The sequence below is a fragment of the Spea bombifrons genome, chromosome 2 (assembly GCF_027358695.1).
Source record: "Spea bombifrons isolate aSpeBom1 chromosome 2, aSpeBom1.2.pri, whole genome shotgun sequence".
Classification (NCBI taxonomy): Eukaryota; Metazoa; Chordata; class Amphibia; order Anura; family Pelobatidae; genus Spea; species Spea bombifrons.
The window spans coordinates 66,285,036-66,311,095 of NC_071088.1; the positions used below are offsets into that span (position 1 = coordinate 66,285,036).

Below are 26,060 nucleotides of genomic sequence, written 5' to 3' on the forward strand. Positions count from 1 at the left end.
ATCTCCCGTCTTGACTATTGGAACACCCTTCCGGTTGGCATTCCTCTGTCTTGATTCTCTCCTCTGTGATCTACCCAAAATACTGCTGCTAGGTTTATCTTCCTTGCACAACAATTTTCTTCTGCTTTCACACTCTGTGAAGGCCTTCACTGGCTCCCTATATAGTATGTAAAACACAATTAAATTACATTTTAAAGCCTTCTAGTAACATATAAAACTCTTCATAACACTGCTCCCCCTTACGTTTCTGTTGTCGTAACAAAATATTCCCCTAATCAAGCTATACGTTCTTCCTCATTACCTCTTCTTTTGCCTGCTTACAAAACTTAATTTGTGCTGCTGCAAGTTAGAGGCACATAATCATCTAGATGCAACAGCTTTAAAATATCTGTTCATCAAAATAGTAGTAAGGGTCAACCACGTGCCAAAGCTAAAGGACTTAAACTTCACTTTAACAGAAAATAGTAATTGTATCCAAGCAGTTGGAGTAACATTAAGAATTAAATTAGCAAAACATAAAAAACAGGCCACCATGTCTTGCCCTAGAAAAGCTCCTACCATGATTGGTAGGATGTACTACTTTACCAGAGGAGGCTGCAGAAATTAGCTTGAAAGGTGGCATCCTATGATAATCCCATATTGAAAGTCAGCAACCTCTGCAATACAGGTCATTCTACTGCCAAATGTATGTGGATTGTATTCGTCTTTGCTTGATTTTATACACATCAGCAAGGGTTGTCAATAAAATAATCAAATCTACCGATTTTAAGGGATGTTCACATGCATATGCATGTAGGAAGTGTATCATTAGTTGTAAAAGGAAAATACATACATTTCCTATATTATTGGAACAAGATGAAATAACATCTCACTGTCCATCCACTCACCTTTCAAGAATGCTACCTAATTAAATGTAACTAACTGGAAGCTCAACAGAAGACCAGGTCAATAAGCAAGTTGTGTCCTTGCCTGGGAAATCCTGGGAACTCTCAAGGTTCCCACTTGAGTCCCAGGCTTATTATTCCAATCTTATGGTTTCAAGTTGAATCAGCAGATTCTCAGGGTCACAGACATTTAGTGCAGACACCTTCATATTGTGATATGATTTAGCAATATCTGAGCATCTTAACTGGTACTTGAATTATTAAATGGTTAATATTTGAATCCCAAGGTCAACTGATTTATAAACCTTCTAGGTATAGTGGTCCGACTTGTTCTGCATTTCACCACTCCTCATGCAAAAGATGCATGCTGTTGCATGGGGTATTTGTTTGGACAGTTGACATCTGGGACTTAAACCTGGTGGTCAGGACGGTCTCTACAAATTTAGATGTAGTAGCATGTATGTGGTCTCTAAGCAGGGTACCATATTCGGGGTCACTGGACATCATTTACAAAATTAAGGTTAAGAGAGGAAATTTAATGTAACATCTCACCACCGTTTGAATAGGGCCTTTCAGTGGCTAGTTCACCCATGATATCTATCTACTTTAAGTAGGTGATAGCAGAAACGGAGCTCACATCGTCTGTCTGATTTAATGTAAGATATCAGACTTCATGTACAACTGTTTCTGTAACTCTTTCCTCAAATAGCTGCTTTTCATATCACTAGTAAGATTTTTAGTCGTTTCCAATAATCAACTAAAAATCGTTTGCAAGTGAGTTGTCAACTCATTTTCCTTTTCTTCACCACAAATGTCATTTGCTTTGACGTTGTTGAAGCTTAATGAATATGTATCACGTTTATGTTAAAGTGCCAGAGGGCTTCATTGATGGCTCACAGATGCAAACCTGGTGCATTGCAATGCAAGCAACAGTACTATTCTTAAAGTGGTTAGCAGCAAAATAGGTGATATTACCGTGAGTGCTAATTTCCATGTCATTACCCAGAATCCCTGCTGTATATGTATATGCTGTTCTTTGAAAAGGCTGTTTATTCCTAAACTGCACAAGTCTGAAAACAATCATAATTCTACCTACTTTGATGAGAAATTGTCTTTGACTAACCTCAAAAAGTCTGTCAGATCATGGAAGTCACTGAATACTAATGAGTACTCTCATCTTCTCACTCTTTATGCTCACGCAAAAACAAGATATAAACCCAAGATATACACCCACTCATGCCACTATTTATAGCACAGAAAAATAGTTACCAGAGGTATCTACCCTCTGCCTGACCCAGGAGAGTGCCCCCAGGATCTTCTCCCATCAACCTCTGTGTAGGTCTCTTCCTCCCTTCCTCCCCTGATACATCCTCTGTGCTGAATGCTGAGATATGACATTTTGTCTCAGCACTCCTCCTTTAGAGAAGGTTCAAGGTGGGACTAAATTATGTGGTACAGTCCCACATTCCCTCTGTCTTGGTTATAAAACAGCTGCTCCTTGTTCCTCCAGGCAATACCTGCTGCTTACTTCACTGAACAAAGGGCAAAGGGTGACAGCCTATCACATATAACAATGTGTTTGTCTCCTAGGAGAGTGGCAAGCACATGGGAGCAGAGGAGAGAGGAATAGAGGGGACAGTAAAGGAAAGGAGAGTACAAGGAATGGAGGGCAGAACATAAATTAGGAAAGCAGAGGAGAAAACGATGAGAGCATTTCAGGGGAGTTGGAGGGCATCGAGGTGCAAAGAAATGCAGAGCAATGCAGAGAAGAACAGACCACACTTAACATAGAAACATAGAAAGTGACAGCAGATAAGAACCAGTAGGCCCATCATATCATATCCCCCTGTCACATCTTTCTTCCAGGATATATAGGTTAAGATCCTTTAACCTGTCCTGGTAAGGTTTATCTTGTAATCCATAAACCATTGTAGTGGCCCTTCTCTGAACTTTCTCCAACATAGCTATATCCTTCTGGAGATACGGTCTCCAGTACTGTACACAATACTCCAAGTGAGGTCTCACCAGTGATCTGTACAACGTCATGAGCACTTCCCTCTTTCTACTGCTAATACCTCTCGCTATACAACCAAGCATTCTGCTAGCATTACCTGCTGCTCTACTGCATTGTCTGCCTACCTTTAAATCCTCAGAAATAATTACCCCTAAATCCCTTTCCTCACACATTGAGGTTAGGACAGTATCAAATATTCTGTACTCTGCCCTTGGGTTTTTATGCCCCAGGTGCATTACTTTGCATTTATCCACATTAAATGGCAATTGCCACAGCTCTGACCATTTTTCCAGTTTACCTAGATCGTTTGCCATTTGGCTTCTTCCTCCATGAACATCAACCCTGTTGAAAATTTTTGTGTTGTCAGCAAATAAACATACCTTTCCATCAAGACCATCTGCAATATCACTAATAAAAATATTAAAGAGAATGGGTCCAAGTACAGATCCCTGAGGTATCCCACTGATAACAAGGCCTTGTTCTGAATATATGCCATTGACTACAACCCTCTGTTGTCTGTCACTCAGCCACTCCTTAATCCATTCAACAACATTGGGATCTAAACTCAGAGATTGCAGTTTATTTATTAAGTCTTCTATGTGGGACAGTGTCAAAGGCCTTACTGAAATCCAGATCCACAATGTCTACTGCACCACCGTGATCAATTACTTTAGTCACCCAATCAAAAAAAACAATAAGATTCGTTTGGCATGATCTTCCTGAGGAAAACCCATGTTGTTTTTGATCTTGAAACCCATGTGACTTCAGATGTTCAACAATCCTTTCCTTTAACATAGTTTCCATTAATTTCCCCACTACAGATGTAAGACTAACTGGCCTGTAGTTGCCCGATTCCTCCCTACTGCCTTTTTTGTGAATGTGCACAACATTCACTACTTTCCAATCCCCTGTGACGACTCCCGTTATCAATGATTCGTAAAAATAAATCAGTTAACGGTTTTGCTAGTACACCCCCAAGCTCTTTTAATAACTTGGGGTGTATCCCATCAGGCCCCATCAACTTATTTGTCTTTACCTTAGACAACTGAAGCAGAACCTCCGCCTTGATAAACTCACATATTTCAAATGATTGTCTTCTTTCCCAACTGAGGTCCCATTCCCTCATTTTCATTTGTAAAAACTGAACAGAAATATTAATTGAGGCAGTCAGCTAAACCTTTATCCTCTTCTACATACATTCATTTTTTTTTTTAGTCTAACTAATCCTTGTTTAACTTTCCTTTTCTCTTTATATATCTAAAAAATGTTTTATCTCCATTTTTTACTGACGGGGCAATTTGCTCTTCTGCATGTGATTTGGCAGATCTTATAACTTTCTTTGCCTCTTTCTGCCTAATTTTATAGATCTGTCTATCTTCCTCACTATGGGTATTTTTGTATCTACTAACTTTCGATTTTGACCACTTCTGCAGAGTACCACAGCGGTTTCTTTAATTTTTTACTCTTACTGACCAACCTAATACAATTTTCTGTTATCTTCAATAATACAGATTTTACATAATCCCATTTCTCCTGAACACCATTTAAATTGTGCCAGTCTGATAATGACTCCTCTATACATGTTCTCATTTTAGAAAAGTCAGCTTTTCTAAAATCTAAAACTTTAGTTTTTGTGTGGTGTGAATCAGTCACTGTTCATATATTAAACCACACAGACTGATGATCACTAGATCCCCAACTTTCACCTATAGAAATATCTGTTAACAAATCTCCATTTGTGAACATTAAATCCAATATGGCCTCCTTACGAGTTGGTTCCTCAACTATTTGTTTTAAAGTAGGGAGTTTAGAATATCCGCACTCCGGGTACAACCAGCTACTTTCGTTTTCCAGTTCACATCAGGGAGATTAAAGTCACCCATGATTATAACATCCCCCTTCACTGTCATTTTAGCTATTTCCTCCACTAGTAGATTATCTAGTTCTTCTACTTGTCCTGGGGGTCTATAAATCACATCTACGCGAGTTACTTTACTTTTGCCAAATTGTACTGTTACCCCAACCGACTCTATGTTCTCCTCACCAACTTGTATTAAGTTAGATTTTATGTTATTTTTCACATATAGGGCCACTAGGCTAAATTGCCAATACTGGCCGTAACATACATAATCTGCAGCGCAATAAACAAGAGAGATTAACAATGGTGCCATGGCTACTGGTGGCAAAGGCCTCCACGTGGCGGCTTAATTGCAGTTGTGTCATCCATATACTTGTCAGTACTGCACAGCAGGGACACAGTCCATCACTTACAAAATTGTCTTTATCAGTGGTCTCCTTCCTGTTCCTTTAACAACAACAACAACAAGTATTTATGTAGAGCTTTTCTCCCGGTGGGACTCAGAGCACTTTACAGGTATATGCATATAAGAGAAAAAGAATTAATTATGTGAAGGATTGGGAGAAAAGATGGGTTTTAAGTCTTTTTTAAAAGTATCTAAAGATGGGGCCTCTCTGATTGACAGTGGTAGAGAGTTCCAGAATGTAGGGGCAGCATGACAGAATGCGTTGGAGCCTGATTTTGTGCACACTTTGGGTATTGAGAGACATATGTGTGGATTGAAGGGGGCGAGCAGAGATGTAGGGTGTTAATAGCTCTTTCAGGTAACACAGTTCTTGGTCCTTTAGGGCTTTAAATGGCAACACGCATATTTTATAGTGAATTCTCCATTGGAGAGACCGTAAAGTAGGTGTAATATGGCATGAGCGGGGTTGATTTGTTAATAGTCTGGCTGCTGCGTTCTGAGCCAACAGCAGTTTGTGAAGTTTTTTCAGGGAGGCCTACATACAGTGCATTGCAATAGTCCAGACAAAATGTCACAAATGCATGGATTAGGGTGGCAGTATCCTCTGGTGGGATTAGGTGCTTTATCCTGGCTATATTCCTCAGGTTGAAGAAGGCAGATTTTGTTGCAGCAGAGACTTGACGTTTAAGTGACAAACCACTGTCAAGGAGTACTCTGAGATTTCGCACTTCACTTGACCTGAGTAGCTCTGAGCCCCCAAATTATATGCCAGTTTGGTTAGTATTTCCTAGGATCGGCGCAGTTATCCTTTGTCCTCTGATCAACAGGATTTACCTTTAACCAGTCAGCTTGCATCCATTCTAAGAGATCTGCTAAGCATTTGTTGAAAAGAGATGTTGGATCCTTAGTTCCTGGTGTAAAGGAAAGGTAGAGCTGCGTGTCATCTGCATAGCAGTAGTATCTTAATCCATGTTGTCTGATTAAATATGATTCATCACTGAGTATTTAATGCTACTTTAGAGCTGAATCATCTTTTTTATTAAATCTGTTATACTTATATTGGAATAGTTGGCGAAACCTTGATACGTCTTACCTATTTTTTCTAGGACCTTTTTGCCATTGTTCATGGTGTGACTAAAATTGTGCATGTTACATGTCTGTCAAGTGAACAAAAAAATCAAACTGTTCAGCACATAAATCAAAAATTATAAAACATATTAGTATTCGTACAAGGAATATTTCTCCTAGAGTTGGGACAGCTGGTTGGAGTAAAGAGCAAGAAAATAAATGAGTCAGGCCTCGGCCTAACATAAAAGATGAGTCACGCTCTGTGGTCACAGGCCCCCAAATGATCTAGTGATCAGCAGGAGCAGAAAGGTGAGCTTCGGAACTTTACCATTTCTGGCCCAGCTCATGATACTCTCCTTGCAGTCCACCCGCTCATAATTGTGTTTCCTTTAAAATAATATAATATAAAATATAAAATTACAATATTTATTTCTATAGGCCACTTGATATACAGTTATAATACAATCTAACTGGATCTGCTTTCTTGTTTTGAAAACTATACCAGGGCCCAGGGCCGGCCCTATAATGGGGCAGACTGGGGCAATTGCCCCAGGCGGCACTTTAGAAGGGGCGGCACTTTGCCGCCCCAAGCGCTTTTTTTTTTTTTTTTTTTTGAAGCGGAGGAGAGAGAGAGGGGCACCGAGTGGTTTTCGCTTACCCGCACGGCACCCCTCTCTCTCTCTCCTCTGCGGCGAGTCTCCCTGTTCGGTCCCAGTGCCGGCTTGTAATGCAGAGCGCCGGAAGTGACGTCAATTTCCGGCGCTCAGCATTACAAGCCGGCACCGTGGCAGAGCAGGGAGACTCGCCGCAGGACTGTTTAAAGGTAAGTACCGGGGGGGGGATCGTAGATTATGGCGTCGGCGAAGTTTAAAATGCCCCCCCCGACGTCGGCGGGGGGGGGACGGCGTTTTAAACTTCGCCCCAGGCGGCGTTAAGTCTTCGGCCGGCCCTGCCAGGGCCTGTTCTGCTCACCAAACAATCTGGGTTTTTATTTTTAGTACGAATTCAAGAAACGCTTTCTACAGTCCTTAGTGGATAGTGTTCATCTTGTAGTATCTGCTCTACCAAAATATTCATCTACATACTTCTGCCCTCTAAGAGTTGCAGAAAGAGTACTGACTCCTCTAGGAAGGTTAACTGTGGGAGTTTTCCTCTGTCTCTTGGAGGCCATCTGTTACATGATATGTTAATGTATAGGGGTGACAAGATAACAGGTTTATTTTCATATATCATAACATTACTACTTCATGTATGTGTCCATAAATTATTGTGTGGTGGGAAGAAATGTTAGGGAGCTAAAGGTCTACAATTTTAAGGTATTATCTGGAAAGGTACAAGACTGTTGCTTCCTTGTATGCTTTTATCAAAATAATTAAAGGTTTTCCTCTGTTGAACCACTCAGCAACCTGAATTAACTTGATTCTTAGACTTATGTTTTAGTTGGCATATTGTACATGTCCTAGGTGGGCTATTTATGAATAAGAAGGAAAACTAGGACATGTATAATAATACATCCTGTCTTGGTTGTTCCTGCAAGAAAAATGAAATGCTTTATGCTCGATTATTAATTTGGCTTAGGCTATTCACCAGGCACCCATTCCTGCCTCGTCCTGGGACACCTGTCTTTTGCCCCGAAGGTAATTATTACTTTTTGTAATTGTACATAGTCAAAAAGCTTGTTGTGGGTGTATGTGGATTTGACACATTACCATTATTTTGAGGGACAAATTTCATTGGTATTTACATACGAAAGTTATGGGATTTATGGGGTAGTTTTATTGATTTAAATTATAGAAAACAGGTGGCTACCCTAGGTTTATTTGAGCTCATGTCTGGTATCAACTGTGTCATTGTTGGCCTCTGCCACTCATTATCTGCTTTGTCTAAAATGCAGGGCTTTGGGTACCACCAAAATACTGAGTTGTTTTACAAACTTGTTTGAATTCATCTCTGTGAGCTATTTCATATACAATACATGGATATTAATCACCGACACCTTAAAGTTTCATTATTTAATCCCACTGGAATTTCTGCGCAAACCAATGGATATAATATTCTGGCACTGAGCCATCTCATATGCACTTTAATAAATGCTTTTGTGGAATAGATGTAAATATATTTTCTGGCAGTATTCCATTGCATCTGACAAGAATAAGTAAAGAAATTTGCTGGCATTATTCCATTCTAGACGTGGCTGCTTAAAAGAACTTTAAGACCGAATGATGCTTTACAATCTACTAATGTTGTAATATTACCATCTGCTTTATTTAAACAGTAGTGTGTTTTTTTTTTTAACTCATTCTAAGAATCCTGAATCAGCTGTTGTAATTACTGCACTGATAAACATATGCCCATAATCAGCCAAGGAGAAACTGTTCACAATTAATTACCCAGAAAACAGTATGAATGTAATTTGTGAGAAATTTGTCCAAGCAAGCTCTCAAGCACATTGCAATGTGACACAAACAAGATACTTTGCTTAACAGAGCATCATATTCCTCTCAGCATTAAAAACAACATACACTGCTTAAGTATAAAGACTCTCTTGGCAGTAATGGTAATAGTATGCTCTGAAACATCCTATGCCCAAGGGATTCGATGACATAACCAGAAGCACTGTGGGCTATTAAAGAAGCATGGTGCAGAGTTCCCAGAATTGTGATGACATATTGGATACTCAGTATTAAGAAGAAAAGCAGCATCGTTTTGTTACCTTGGAGTGGGATAAAAAATAAATTAGAATAAAAAGGTTTGGATGTGAGAAGTCATTTTTAGCTTGTCCGATAAACCTAATTACCCACTGTTGAGTTATTGCTACAACTGTATGATATAGTATAGTGCATTAACAGGTGTAGCAAGGAAACCTCCATAACCTTGATTCTCAGCCTGTAGTACAAGTACTTCCTGGTAGATATATAAGCCTTATTGCCAAAAGGTTCTTCAATTCCTACTTAATTTCAAATGAAGTTATGTTTAGTAGGGAACATTTGTTTTAAGTGTAATAGTTGAGTGAAAGATGAATATTATACGATCTTTCACCAGTTCAGGTAATAGCATGACAGTTGATTGGACCCATGTATTCCCCAGGGTTTCAACTACGGGTCATCTATGTGTCCAACAACCACTTCATTTTTATCCAAGGACAGAGTGTGGAAAGATAGGGATAGATGATGAATGGGGAGACCAACAGGACAGAGATGAGAGGAAGAGGATTTAGAAGGAACTAGTAGCACTTGAAGAACCAATGGGGGGGTGCAGTCCTAAAAGCAGTTACTTGTACTTTAACAATAAAGATGACCATGTGTTTAACGATGCCATATCACAGGAGATAATTTGCTAAAAGGTATAATGATTATGAAGAAACGTTAGTAAATGTTCCTGGAATACTGCAAGACTTGACTAAAGGAAACAGGGTCTTTCTTGTACGTAGGAAAAAAGGAGACCCGCTAGCAAACTAATTCAAAAAGTAATTTAGAATATATTGAGTAGTGTTAAAAAAAATCCCATATAAACTATATTTAGTCCTTGTAGTCAAGACTACTGTTTCATATGTGTAATTACAAAGTACCAATGCTTGTTCTGTCAAACATTACATAATTTGTGGCATGAGAGGGTGACCATGTGATGCTCATCACTTATAAACCGTATGAAAATCGGATGTAGGAACAAGAGTTTTTCCCCCAAGGGTCTCACTGAAGTTAAAAGTTCTACTTTATACTGTTTTTTGCTATGCTTTATTTAATATCAGTAGTTGAAAATTACCACATTTGCTGTTTTTCCTGAAGTGCCCTAAATTTATATATATATTCTCAAAAATATGGGGTTAAGAGGGCAGCATAATTTGTGCTAAGTCTGCGATGACAACCGTCAACACACCCTTCGACACAGGTTTCATCGGCAGATGTAGCGGATATCTACAATTTCTACAATTGTGGAACATGACCTACTTGGATTGATCCATGTTAAGCAGAAGCAACATTAATTAAGACAAATTAAGTACCCTCAGCTGAGGCTTTTAAACAAGTAATGATTCTTGGCAGCAGTTTCATGAGGGTGGGCAACTCAGATAAATAAGCACTCACTATGTTGCTAAGTGTGACTTAAGCTTAGCATCAAAAGGCTGTTTGGATGTGCTGTACTGCACCCAGGAAACCATTTCATAAATCAAGATTGTTGCCACCTATTTCCCTTAGAAGAATCTGCCCACTTTTGCGCTATATTCTGTAATAGTTAATGCCATACAGATTATATTCCACAGTAAATTTCAATAACAACAACAGTTCATACTTTTGGGTCGAAAGCTATATTCCTTTGGAGACAGCATTGAAGATGAGTATACAGTTCAATGTCCTCAGTTTTCAGAGTGTTCATGACATGTTCAGCCATTGCAAAAATTTCCAACCATGAAGGGAATCTGTTTTTCATCAAGAGATGTAAATACATAAATAATTCATAGGGATGTTCAGCTGAAAATAAACAAAAAGATTTTATTTAATGATCTACATCAAAATTACAATAAATTACAAGCTAAAAAGGTAAAATTGGCCACCCAGAGGCACAACCTGTATATTAATCCATCCATCATGAACATTTTACATTTAGTTATTGTTATGTAAAATGTTCCTACTTCTATTTTTAGATACTTTTAAATACAATTTGTTCATTTTCATACATATACATAAGAGCAAGCAATAAAAAGTACTCTTTTACATCTATAATGTATTACAATTCTAATGATTCACATTTTGATGTAAGGGAGCATCTTATGACAATATTTACAATACTTGTATTTGGAGAAGTGATATGTTCACAACAATCTCTGCTGATGAATTGCAATCTCCTTTCATGGAAAGGATTATACATTATACTTTAGTATACATTCTTTACCTGTAAGAAGAAAAAGTACACTGACCTTTAGAAGAGTTACAGCAGAACGCCCCTTCTGTTATTTACACAAACCCCTCTGCATCAAGTGACAGGACAAGCCAGTAAGAAGCTCTATTTGTAATCACATGTTGTAGTCGGTAAGAGCCTGCATGGCTTTGCCAGAATGGCAAGGCTCAGAGTTACTGTGTCAGTCTCATCCAGCCGCCATGCTGCAGTCACAGAGCAGAGATACTCTGTGCAGGAGTATGTAATCAGTGTGTGCCTCAGTAAGTGTGTTTTGTAATACTTACACCATTCACACACATTGAATACAGTGTATGAATTTTTACACACTGCTGATAAGAATGTGTCAAACTGACCTGTGTCAGAGTCCACTTTTCGCTGCCTGAACCATGGCTGAATCATACTGTAGGCATATCATCTGCTACCTCTAGTGGCCACCCTCCTCCCTCTGGAGTGCTCAGACTCTCATTATCAGGTACAGCTGCGCCTCATCACCTGAGTGAAGGGCCTTGGCATTGACGTGTAAGGACTGCTTTGCTCTGTTCCTGTTCAGGTCCTGTGCTTGAGCCTGTTCCTGTACCCGTGCCAGAGCCTGTACCCGTGCCAGAGCCTGTACCCATGCCTGAGCCTGTACCCGTGCCTGAGCCTGTACCCGAGCCTGCCAGAGACTGTTCCCGTGCCTGGCACTGTATTGCTCTGTTCCCGTCCGCCCTGCCAGTAGGCCTCCCTTCCTGTCCGCCCTGCCAGTGGGCCTCCGTTCCTGTCCGCCCTGCCAGTGGGCCTCCGTTCCAATCCGCCCTGCCAGTGGGCCTCCGTTCCCATCCACCCTGCCAGTGGGCTAGCCTGAGCCTGAGCCTGAACCTGTACCTGCCATCCGCCCTGCCAGTGGGCTTACCTGCCAGTGGGCTTACCTGCCAGTGGGCCTGTGCCTGTACCTGAACCCGAGCCTGTACCTGCCGTCCGCCGTGTCTCTGTCTCAGCTCCCGTGTCTCTGCCTCAGCTCCCGTGTCTCTGCCTCAGCTCCCGTGTCTCTGCCTCAGCTCCCTTCTATCTTCCAGTTCTGCTACTCTGTCTGTACCTACCTATCCTTCAATATGCATAAAGGGGTACAGACAGACTCCCCCATATCCCCTGCACATGGACTCCTACCCGACCTGCTCACCCGGGTCCTGACACCTGTGCTGTGTCAAATATGTATCAGGCAATTCTAATAGTTGGCCTACGGAGCAGCCAATGACTTGCTAATGCACAGTGTTACAACAGGGCCACATTTTATATTCACAAACTGAAATCTCTAATATGTTATGTAAATAGACAAAATTGTAGCCATATAGCCATTTTTGTGAACATAAAATAATTCCAACACCTGATTTTTACTCTCAAATAACTATCCAGGCTTTTCAAGTTGTGGATGACCCAGAAAACCACAGCAATAATGTTATTCAGGAACCCCTAAGTTGTTTGTAAAGGTCAATTACCATTTGATTATCTTGGCATCTGCTAAACCCAGATTTGTATATCAGACTCTCAAATAGTGAAGCTTTCCACTGCTCTAGAGTTCAGTATTGCGCATAGCGATTTTCGGCTTGGGTGCAGCTACTCACGGAAACCCATTTCATGAAGCTCCTGACACACAGTGCTTGTGCTGATGTTGCCTCCAGAGGCAGTTTGGAATTCTTTAGTGAGTGATGCTACAGAGGTCAAATAATTTTTACACACTACGCTCTTCGGCAACGCTGCTCTGCGAGTGTGCGCAGTCTACCACATTGAGGCTGAACTGTTGCTACTATTAGACATTTCCCCTTCACAATAATAGCACTTACAGTGGACCAGGGCAGATCTTGTAGCAAGGGTGGCATCCTATGACGTGCCATTTTTCATCATCATCATCATCATCATCTCATCAATGAGATTTCAGTCAAAAAATGAACCATAAATTATGCAAAATGTACCAAAATACTTCATAACTTTACCTGTTGGCAATGTTTGCTTAAAAGCTAATTGTATAGGAAAAAGCCAGTGTATGAGGTAAGGTTCATATGTGCCATCATATACATAGAGAACGTTCAATGTCTTGCTTGACTCCAAGATCATTTTCTCATCTCCTGCGAAATTCTGCATGCAGGGAGTGCTTCCATATTTCTGTTAGATCGAAAGGGTAAGTTAATTAGCCAACAAATAATTTCTTTTTAGAGGCAGAAAACATTAGCGGCATATAGTGCATACAGACTACAATTTAACATATTCTAGCACTGTCCACTTAAAAAAGTCAACAAAAGATCAGGTACAAAACTTCATGTGACAAATAATGTATTGTGCATTTTGTTTGTGAAGGACTAAACCACACTAACAACTGATTCAATAACTGGACAAAAACTGAAAATGAAAGCATAGTTTATTTGGACAACTCAGCCATTAATGAAACAAAGCACCTGTTCATTATTGTATGACGTTGGACTGGGCACAATTTTATGAGCTCGTCGTTGGACAACTACCATTTACATGCAAAAAATGTAAATCACTGCTTACCTAAAATGTGCTGCCCACGGTTGGGAATGAGCACACAAATCAACAAAAACTTGTGACGTTGTTGGTTGGACTGCTACCTTGCTTAAGATACAACCAAACAGAAATTGCACAGCCTTGCTAAAACTAGAACGACCATACCCATCACTCATTATAGCTGTTGGTGAAGAGAGTGTGGAACAATATATTCAGCTGCCATCATGTCAGGACGATCACAGACCAGACTGCTCCAGCTCTAAGGCAGTGCAAAGCCATTAAGATGCAGAAAAGATACCCCCTCTTCTTGCCAATTGTTGGACATAAATTGATAAAACTTGGACATTGGCTTTATTCCCTAAAGCACCAAGTGCCTCAACAAGTATCAATACATTATAGGCCTTTTACAAGTTATACAGTGCCCTTTACCCCTGCAGGTAAGCTGTGGTGATATTGCTTCAAGATATGCTGTAAACATCTATGTGAGCTAAATGGCTATACACTTCACATTCTGACACTTTATTGTTAATAGACCCATTTAATTTCTTTTCACAAACTCTCTGTGTGTCCAATTAAAATCCAGTTTCTGGACACAACAGAAACAGCCCTTGCCAAAATAACTAAAAATCTCCTTTTCAATAAAACAAAAGATCACTTCTCCTTATATCATATCTTCCTGAGCTATCTATAGCCTTTGGCACTGTTGACCATCCTATTCTCCTGCAAACACTTTATTCTCATGGCATCCACAACATGGCTCAATCCTAGTTCAAATCCTTCCTCTTTGGCTGTAACTTTAATTTCCTCTTTTTCTACCTAACATTCTCTGTTGGTGTATCTCAGGGTTCAGTTCTGGAGGCTCTAATCTATGCCTCGTCTTTTGGTCAACTAATCTCTTCTTTTGGATTTCAGTAACTGATGACACTGTAACCTACCATTCATCTCCTGACCCCTCACTCATTCTTGTAACTCGCCTCACTACCTGTCTTTCTGAAATCATATCCTGGATGAAGCTCAACAACGAGACTGTGGTTCTACTTATTCCCCGTCTCCATGACGCACAGTCTCCAAAAATTTTAAGAATTCCTTAAAACTGCTACCTTGTTATCACTCTTGATTCTGCACTCTCCTTTCCTCCTCATACCCAGTTGCTCATCAGATGCAATTGAAATTTATCCTCTTCATGTGAGACTACTGAAATACTAATCCATTCTTATGTGATTTTGCATCCCATTGCTCTCCATATGCTCCCCCAACTGTGCCAGTCCTTCCACAGCCTCCAGAACTACAGAACCCTTAATAACATTGTGTTCATCTATATCTCTGATTTTATCTCCAAAACAGCTCTCTTTGCTCTCCCCACAATTTGTGTCTCTCTTCACACTCACATAGCAATGATTTCACCAGTGCAGTACCTATTCTCTGGAATGTCCTACCCTAATCTGTCAGATTCTCTCCTACTTACTCTAGGTTTTAATGTTCACTAAAACCTACCTATGCAGAGAAGCATAAAACTACCTTTCTTATACCTTCAACCTGCATCCTAACGAAACACCTGCCTTTGAGATCCCCATCCCACCCTTGCTAAAATCAAATCATCCTTATTCAAGCAGTCCCTTTCCTTCTGTCTCATTTCCCATTAACCTCTGTAATCTTAAGAATTTGTATATCATTACTTTTAATGATATTGTTAATTTTTTACTCTCCCTCAATTGTAAAAGTGCTACAGAATCTGCTGGCACTTTATAAATACATGTAATATAACATAGGTTGATTTTGTTTTTGTTAAATGTTTCAATGATACTTGAATCTTTTATAAGTATACACTACTTGTAGATTGCCCACATTCTGTCCACATCATATTTGGGTATATCTTGGAGCTTTTGGGGGGGGGTAACTGAATAGAAATTATCATCACATATTACCTTGAAGAACATAGTATTAACCTTTGTTAAACTCAATAACAGATGGATGGGATTATTTACTTCTTGTAAATTTACTTTACTGTGTGGTTCTTGGCCTTATAGCTCCATTGGAAGATGTAACTTTTCATATCTTTCTGCATGACTCAATGGGGGAAAAGTCCTGCCTTTGTGGATGATAAGTGAATTCTTAAGATTCCAGCTTAGCATCTCATCTGCTTCATTATAAACACCTGGAGATTGCTTGTGGTTTATTTATGTTATTTTGTTAACAATACTTGCACAGCTCCTTGTTGATCTCTAGGATGTTTCTTTATTTCTGTGTCTACTCTATTATTAACTAGTAAGTTTAAGCAAACCCTACTTTATTTAAATCATATTTAAAACATGATCAATCCATATTTATCCACTGATACTTAAAGCATTTGTAATCTGCTTTTCTATTTTCTTCAGACGTGTGTGAATATGTACTTCTATTTTTAACTCAACTACTTACTTTATTTGCTTCTTTATTATTATTTATGCTTTATTTAACCTGATCTAACACTAGAGATTGATTCTACTTTCAAATTCTTATCTTTTCACTGCCATATGCTCACTAGCCAGGAATGGGTAAATGTGTAGAGTACTTGTGTTACGCAACACATATGAAGTGTTGAAACCCACTTAGGCCAACACACAGTGACCAGCAATCCATCATGGTTGTTTTTCTTTGCTACACCCAGTGACAGAACCCAGAAGCAAACACACCAACCAGTATATAAGGCTCTAACATTAGGTTCACCTCTATCACTGTTTCAACTACTGTAGCTAGGTGACATTTGCTGGATATGGAGAATTGTATGGTTCCAGCTCGCAAACCACAACATAAGGCTGATGAAGACCAGGATTTAACTACTCATATATGTTTTGCTAAATAAACCCCATTTATTGATACTATCACAATAGACAGTATACAGTTATTGCAACTGGCATTCCAACATACTTTCTTGCTCATTGTCTAGGTGTTAAGCAGTATTATTATTATTTTTGTCTTTTATTTATATAGCGCCAACAGTACTAACCTACTTGGGCCCTGTATTTTATGTAATGTACAGCTATACCAAGGGGTTATTTTTGGCACCTGATATGGGATTAATTGCCTGTATACCCTTGTTTTGGGGTTGTCTACTGGGGAAGGTCACAATTTTAAATTTATTAACTGGACATTATATTGGTTATTATGATTGTATACAAGTTTGAATGTACGCTACCTTTTAATCTATAAGGAAAATATGTTTAAAAATGATCTGCTTTTTGTACGACACAACATGGAGTATTAAGATTTTATGTAATATTTCATAAATGACTTGTGTTGTAAAGACTTAAACCTTAATTAGTCTTGTCTTAGATTCTGGATAGCCAGTGTGCTTAAATTACCTTACTGTGTTCCCTCTACCATTTCTCCTGAAAGGCTGTTCCACTTGTCTACCACCTTCTCAGTAATATAAAAACTTCCTTACATTGCATCTAAGCCTCTGGCTAGTAATCTATAATCTTGCTTTAGATGATGACATTTATTCTCCTTTGCAAAAACTTCCCTTCTGTACTTTGTTAAATCCTTTTATGTATTTAAATATTTAAATATCAGATTCTCTCTCCCTCTTCTCTTCACTATATATATATATATATATATATATATATAGTCTTTTGATAATTTTCAATCTGCAAAATATTCACCCCTTTAGTTCACCGTTCTCTGAATGCTCCTGACTACATTTGGTTATACAAGGCAAATATAGAACATGCATTCTCTATACAAATGTGTGAAGCAATGTAATGCTCCTCACTAAATGCATGACAACAAGCTTACACAACAAAATACATGTAAACGATAGTATCACCTAATCACTCCACAACATGCACTGTGAGAATGGCAAAACTACTTAACAACCACTGAGATCAACATTAATCAAAAAAGACATGTGTTTCTTATTTGAGTTGGCAGGGATTATTGTTGGCAGAAATTAGAAACGTGTCTCTTCTGATGAATGTTAATTGAAGTCTATTATTCACAGAACGTAAAACAGTTACAGTAAAGTGTCACCACTATACTAATATGCTTGCTATAGCTTATTTTTACTTGACTGACCATGTGCAGTGTGTTCATTTCTTGTATGTCATTTTGTTTAGTCAGGTCTACTGGAGGTTAGACAACACATTTGAAAGTTGATGGGGCAAGCGAGGCGCCGGATTTAAAAAAGCTTGTGTTATCTTGTTGCGATTAGATTCCTGATTATTATACCTTGACCCTTGGCTTACAGTTCTGGAATGGCATGTCCAACAAGCTCATATAGGTTTGATGGTCAGTTGCCACATACTTTTGGCAGCTGTCACTTTTGCAAAATAAATAAACCCAATTTGCAAAGTCTTCTTGAATGAGATCATCAAATCATTTCAATACTTTTGTTAACTGTATGAACAAGCTCCCAAAATCGTATTGAATATTCAAGATTTGGTCTTACCAGTTATACAAATACAGTGCCCTGCTCCGAATCATTGATAAATAAAGTTTGAGACCACAGGCAAACAAGGCCTCTAGCTCGGTCGCTGTGCCGGCATTTCATGTAGTAAAGCAGTGCGCACCGCGGCAGAGCAGGGAGAGAGAGGCCTCACGCTCCCACCGTAGGACTTCTGCTAAGTAAGTGAACCTCAAAGTGGGAGAGGGTAGATAGTGAGAAGCGGGTAAGAGGGGGTAGATAGTGAGAAGGGAGGGAGAGGGGGTAGAGAGTGAGAAGGAGGAGAGGGGGTAGATAGTGAGAAGGGGGAGATGGGGTGAGAAAGGGGGTGGTAAGAATATTGAAATAACGAGTAAGAATGAGTGAGAGAATGACTGTGTGGATGCATTGTGTGAATGAGTGAGAAAATAAAAGAATGTGTGGATGCATTGTGTGAATGAGTGAAATAATTAATGAATTAGTGTGTGGATGAATTGTCTGAGTCAGAGTATGAATTAATGAATTTGTGAGAATGCATTAATGAATATGTGTAAATGATTTGTGTAAATGAGTGAGTGAATAAATGATTGTGTGAATAAATTATGTGAATGAAAGTGTGAATTTGTTTTTGTGTATCAGAGATGTATAATTGATTTGTGGAAAGGCAAAGATGGCACAAGCAGGGTGTTTGAGCCTTGGGGACCAGGATGGCACAGGCAGGGTGTTTATGGGACAAAGCTGACTCATGCTGGGCTGTTTGGGGACAAAGATGGCAAGTCCTATCTGTGTAATTTGGGTGCTGGTCAGGTTCTATGTGGGCAATGTAGATGCCAGGGCTGGCTTCAGGTTGTGCAACCTGTGATCTATGCCTGTAATTTAGGGGGTTTTATCTTGACCTTTAATGCAAAGTTTTTATGCGAATTCCAATTCATCTATACCTGCAAAACTGGGTTTTTGTGTTATTCTGTTGATCCATATCTGTTACGCTATGTGTCCATACATTATTTATGTATGTGTGTGGATTGGTATATGTGTGGATTAGTATATGTGTGGATTGGTGTATGTGTGGATTGGTGTATGTGTGGATTGGTGTATGTGTGGATTGGTAAGTGTGGATTGGTATATATGTGTGGATTAGTGTATACGTGTGGATTGGTATGCGTGTGGATTGGTATGCGTGTGGATTGGTATGCGTGTGGATTGGTATATGTGTGGATTGGTATATGTGTGGATTAGTATATGTGTGGATTGGTAAGTGTGTGAGAGTGATGGGTGTTATGCTGTACCATTTCCAATGTCTTTTTCATGATCTAATTATGCTCTAAAAGTACATCATAACTCCCATCATTCTATACTGTTCCATACAGTGGCAGAGCTGGGAGGCAGAGGCCTTGCACCCCCACCGCAGGACTCCTGAAAGGTAAGTGAACTTCAAAGAGGGAAAGGGTAGATAGTTAGGAGGGGGTAGATAGGGAGAAGGGAGTGAGACAGGGGAAAGGGGGTAGATAGGGAGAAGGGAGTGAGAAGGGGTAGATAGGGCAGAAGAGAGTGAGAAGGGGTAGATAGGGCAATCATACTCCTATCATGCCAAGTCTGCGAGTACATCCTGGAATCTGGGTATGCCTGGGCATGATAGGAATGTGATTGCTGTTAATTATATATATATATATATATATATATATATATATATATATATATATATATATAATATTGTTATTTAATTGTTTTGTCCTATTTTGGTGTGTTACTTACTTTAAATAAAAGTGTTAGATTTTTTATGGTGTGGGGGGGGTCATATTCGGTTTTGGCCAGGTAAATGCTGCACTTTCGGTTTCAGTCCAGAATTCGTTTCGGTGCATCCCTACTACTAAGCCAGACAATGAAGTGGTAGGCCTACACCACATCAATGTTTGGCGTAGTATATAGTGATTGGGGTTTGGTTACAAGTTTTGTTACAAGTTTTTATTCCTTTCTTTTTTTGGGGATGGGGGGGCGCCAGAGGAGTAGGCCGCACAGGGCGCCAGAACACCTAAGGCCGACTCTGGTCTTATTCAGTTGATCAATACTTGCAATGCTGTTTACATGTGTTTTTTTGATCTATACCCTCAGTGCTCAGTTTACATGTGATTTCTAGTTGATCTATATCTGCAATGTGGGTTTGTGTGTTCTGTTGATATATACCTGCAATGCTATGTTTCCATACGTTATTATTGTATACCTGCAAATTTGTATGTCTGATTCTGATACAGTGTGGCAAATACTTTTATTGGTGCGGGGGCGAAGGGAGTGATTGCATGCTAGGGAGCGTGGAGCAGGGCCCAATTTTTTCAATATAAAATTTATTGCAACAAGGTCTAATATTTATATATATATATATATATATATATATTGGCAGCAGGGTCTAATATTAATATATATTGTCAGCAGGGGCTAATATTATATTGGTAGCAGGGTGTAATATTTATATAAATTGGTGGTAGGGTCTTAGGGCATAATATTAAAGAATGAAAACTAACTGCTGTTATATGAAATCATATTACAATCATAGTCTTTACTTCAAAAATGCATGTCTAACGCATATATATATAGATATATATATATATATATATCTATATATATATACCTGTGTGTGATCTCATTCATAGTGTGTCCCTGGATGGCAGAAATAAAATGTGTGTTAACGACCTTTGACGGTCCAGAACCGTCATTAAATGAAATAAGCTTAGAAAGTGATCAACGATCACTTTCCTCGCTTAATTGGCATTGATGTAATGCCTCGATGACGAGGCAATCAGTAACGCCGATATCAGCATCGGGGGCCATGTCTGGCCCCTCCCCGGGGCGTCAACATCCGCCATACACTGTATGGCGACGGACGCCCGTTTTAAAAGAGTTTAGGAGGCGATCGACGATCACTTCCTAAACTTCAATGGTGTCACTGAAATGCCTCATGATCGAGGCATTCAGCGACACCAAACACCAACCCCAGAACGCGTCGTGACCGCTCCGGAGAGCAGTCACAACTGCCACTGCGAGTGATTCTGCCACTCGCAAGATGGCGGCGCCCTTTACAAAAACAATCAAGTTGAAAAGAATCCTCAGGAGAGTCTCTCCAAAAAAGAATAAAATAACTAAAATAAAAAATAAAGTTTATTATTTTGAGCAAGTGCTAAAATTAGCGCTTTATCTTCTCAAAAATCTCGACGTTGAAAGAGTTAAAATAAAAGCATTTCAAATACCCAAGGGTTGTCTAATTTAATAAAAAATGAATGGTTTGATGGGGTAAATTGGGGTGGCCGGGCTCAAAGACAGAGCATAGGCACATACTGATCAAAATGGAGAAAAAAGCGCACTTCCCAAATGTGGCATTTTAAATCCCAAACAACCCGACAAACTCATGCATGGTGGATATCACTGCACTCGGGAGATGTTGCTGAACACATATTGGGGTGTTGTTTGATAGACGCATACCAGAGCTATGAATTCATTCCTGAAGTACAATTTGTGTGAAAAAATACAAAAAAACAGCATTTTAAATACCTTGGGGTGTCTAGTTTTCAAAAATATGGTTTGATGGGGTAAATTGAAGTAGCCGGCTTCAAAGATGTTCCAAAGAGGAGATAGAGGCAGAATGACCAAATGCTAAAAGTCTGTGTTGAAAACCTGAATTACGCATGTCCCAAAAGTAGCCTATTACCAACCAATCTGACAAACCTATGCATGTGGAGTATCACCATACTCAGGAGATGTTGCGGAACACATATTGGAGTGTTGTTTGACAGTGACATATACCAGGACCTGTATACAATTTGTGAGAATTTTTTTTTTTTGGGGGGTATTTCTCAACTCCGGACAAATAGTAGAATCTATTTAGCTAGTTTTTTTTACTTCCTTTTGTAGGTGAGTAAAATATTTTTCAAATAAAAGTCATAAAACAGTGGTTCTCAACCTTCCTAATGCCGGGACCCTTTAATACAGTTCCTCATGTTGTGATGACCCCCAACCATAAAATTATGTAATTACCGTATTTGCTCGATTATAAGACGAGGTTTTTTTCAGAGCAAATGCTCTGAAAAATACCCCTCGTCTTATAATCGAGGTCATCTTCTAATTAGACCTAAAAAAAAAATGTCTGCTGGGGCCAGGCTGCTTACCGGTGCTTTGGTCCCGAGCAGCGTCTCTTCTATTAGCAGCAGGAGGCTAGCAAAGTGTCACATAATTCTGCCTCCCCCTCCTTCCTCTGGGGGCGGGGCCAGAGAAGTTGCTCGCACAGCCGGGCCCCTGCAGAAGTCTTCGAGTGAGAGATCTGCAGTCCAGGTAAGGGGGTGGGGGAGGGTTTTTGTGATTAATGTGTGTGTATGTGTGATTAATGGAATGAATGAGTATTTAAATGTTTGTGACTCAGTGTGTGTGATAGCATGGATGTGTAGGGGGGGGTGGTAGCATGGCATAGGGAGGCTGTACTCAAACTCCTATCATCCCCAGGTTCCAGCATGTACTGGCTGCCTTGGCTTGATAGGAGTTTGATTGCTGTTAGCAGTTATATATATATATACCTCCAGAAATGCCTTTTAACCCCCTATATGCCACTCTGGCATATAGGGGGTTAAAAGGCATATCATGGGGCAGAGTGGCAAATAGGGGGTATAAGGCATTTCTGGGGGCAGAGTGGCAACCTTGGGGGCAGATGTGCATAACTGGGGGGGGCAGGTTGGCAAATAAAAGGAAATAAAATATATATTTTTCTCAATCATAGCTTTTATTAAATATGAAAAAATTGTTTACATGAATTAATAAATACTAGTAAAACTTTTTTCCTATAAGGTCGTCTTATATTCAGGCTTTTTTTTTCCTAAATTAATATTTAGATTTTGGGGAGTCGTCTTATAATCAGGGTCGTCTTATAATCGAGCAAATACGGTATATATTGTTAAATATGTGTTTTCCGATCATCTTAGGCGACCCCTGTGAAAGGGTTGTTCGACCCCCAAAGGGGTCGCGACCCACAGGTTGAGAACCGCTTTCATAAAAAGTGTTTTTTTTCAAAATGTCACCATGTTTTATTATTTTTTTTATAGTAAATAAGATGATATGATCAAAATAATGGTATCTGAAGAAAGCCCATCTTGTCCTGAAAAAAACTACCGTATTTGCTCGATTATAAGACGACCCTGATTATAAGACGACCCCCCAAAGTCTGAATATTAACTTATGAAAAAAAGAAAAAGCCTGAATATAAGACGACCCTATAGGAAAAAAGTTTTACCAGTAAATGTTAGTTCATGTAAACTATGTGAACAATTGTTTGTTAATAAAAGCAATGATTGAGAAAAATATTTTGTTTTTATTTCCTTTTTTTTTCAACCTGCCCCCCCCAGTTATGCACATCTGCCCACAGGCTTCCCACTCTGCCCCAAAAATGCCTTATACCCCATATATTCCACTGTGCCCCATGATATGCCTTTTAACCCTCTAAATGCCACTGTGCCCCATGATATGCCTTTTGACCCCCTATGTGCCACTCTGAACTCAGAAGCACCGGTAAGTTGGGGGGCTAACACAGGAGGATCCAGGTCCCCTGCATCGCTGCAGGGGATCTGGATCTTAGTCTCATAATCAGACCTTATTTGAGGTCTGATTATAAGACGACCCTGATTATAAGACGAGGGGTATTTTTCAGAGCATTTGCTCTGGAAAAAACCTTGTCTTATAATCGAGCAAATACGGTATATATAACGTGTGTGGGTACACTAAATGAGTGAGGAGAAAATTACAGCTGAACACAAGCACAGCAAAAGTGTTAAAACAGCCTTGGTCCGAAAGGGTACAAAAAGAAAAAATAAGCCAGGTCCTTAAGGGGTTAAAACTTGTGGCCATTAGGATGTACAGTTACATCCCTCCCCTGTTTTTGCAGCAGGGACATCTCTCTAGACTAGACCCTAGAGCTAGACCCTCCTGGGCTTTCCCATTGCACCCCCTGCTGGCTGATTGGCATAAAAACTGTATGAGAGATCCTCAAAGGATATATATATAGTTTTATTTATTTTTTTAAATCTAAGGGGTTTAAGTAGTAGACAATAGTACAATGGTCTTACAAATATGTAATATGGGGTATTATGTAAAGTATGAATATGATCCTTTGAACCATAAAAATTATGTATGTGGAGCTGAACATAAATTACCGTATTTGCTCGATTATAAGACGACCCTGATTATAAGACGACCCCCCAAATCGCGTAGAGCTCTACACGCAGCCCGGACTAAGCACCGGGGACTCAGAAGCACCGGTAAGTTGGGGGGGGTTAACACAGGAGGATCCAGGTCCTCTGCATCGCTGCGGGGGATCTGCATCTCAGTCTCATAATCAGACCTATTTGAGGTCTGATTATAAGACGACCCTGATTATAAGACGAGGGGTATTTTTCAGAGCATTTGCTCTGGAAAAAACCTCGTCTTATAATCGAGCAAATACGGTAAGTCATTGTTCAGCTGCTGCACTTACAGTATATAAGAAAATGTAAGCAAAATTGCAAAAAAATCTTTTTAGTACAAGTTTATGATCATTAATAATTATTATGTTTCATGTGTTTCTATGTCTTTCATGGTAAAAATATTTTGGTCTATTGGTTATGACCCCTGGGACCTAATGGGCTTATCTATACAGCAAAGTATTAAGTGGCAAGGTATCAAAAGCCTTTTTTTAAAAATCCATGTAGATTACATCCAATGCATCTCCCTGGACAATAATGCAGCTTATAGTTTCATTAAAAAAAAACAACCTTGATAGCATATCTTAATTTTATGATATTTAGATATGGAAATGCTAATGCCAGCACTACAAAAACCACAATCCTTACGGATCAACTTTTTTATACTTTTCTAGTGGTTGCCACTGAAAACAGCAATTCAGTAGAAAGTGACTAACAAAAGCAGAACAATACTAGATGTATTTTTTAAATATCGTTTTCATTTTACTGCATTTTTGGTAAGTATGAAGTGTATGTCCCATGCCAGTAAACTATAACATTTAGTATGTTTAAAAATGTAAATAGGAAATATTGATCCTTTCTCACTCACCTCCACAACAGCATTTTCAATCAGACCTGATATAGGTGAACGTGTTGCACTTCTAAGTTTTAACTCAGCTAGTTTGTGCTCCAGTGCTTTACCGTATTTCTCTCGAGTCACTTTCTCAATGATTCTGTAAGAATAATTAATTTCAAATATTACTAGCTGTGCTGTACAGGATTCTACTGCTTTTTAACAAAGAGAAAAATTCAGCCAATCATCATGTATCGAGAAATCAGCCATTCTTGGAAAACCCATCTATACATTGTAGAAAAGCTTCTTAGAACCAGCTAATCAGATTCGGCAGATGTTGCAATTGTATTCCTGGAAATAGTGTTCCTCTGGGAATGATGGAAGACTTGCTGAAAGCATTTCAGCAGAACAGAAGACAAAAAAATATCTTCTGCAATTTTTAATAGAGTAGCCTTGGGGTTACTGTCTTCTTTCTAGTAACACAAGGAGTTAAAATAAAACTGGGACATGTTTATATCTCATTCCAAAGTTGATTTTTTAATGGCATCAAATCTGAATGACTGGCCCATTTTATTGTCATAGCTACAGAATGGCATTACCTTGTATGTTTGATTGAAATAATAAACATCAGTAACTATGTAATGGAATAGCTTAATATATTAAGTTGATTTGGGGGGGGGGCATTTTCCGGTATTACGGTTAAGCGATTGGTAACATATTGAAACGCAATTCTTGCTATAGCCAAATATAAAATACAGAATGACTCTAAGCAAGAACAAGGAATGACCTGCAAAACCAAACAAAAATATTTATTTAACAGGCATGAAATTGTTTTATACTTAGGGAAAATAATGCATTAGATATACACTGTGGAATTTATTGCCCATTTTTAGCATAATCGTAGGAATATCTTAAAGCATCCAAAAGTGTGGTAGTATCTCTTTAACTTGATTACAAGATATTTCATGTTTTTCATTCCTGCATTGATATGTCCAGGT

General features: G+C 39.2%; 1 protein-coding gene across 1 annotated transcript in view; it reads right to left on the minus strand.

Annotated features, from left to right (window-relative positions):
- Positions 1–26,060, minus strand: part of LOC128473690 (uncharacterized) — a 140,821-nt gene that overhangs the window by 85,993 nt on the left and 28,768 nt on the right. Inside the window, exons 7-9 of the mRNA XM_053455944.1 lie at positions 25,099–25,222; positions 13,094–13,262; positions 10,518–10,696 (exon numbers count right to left, since the gene is read on the minus strand). Coding sequence (XP_053311919.1) covers positions 10,518–10,696; positions 13,094–13,262; positions 25,099–25,222 — 472 coding nt within the window. The remainder of the gene's footprint in view (positions 1–10,517; positions 10,697–13,093; positions 13,263–25,098; positions 25,223–26,060) is intronic.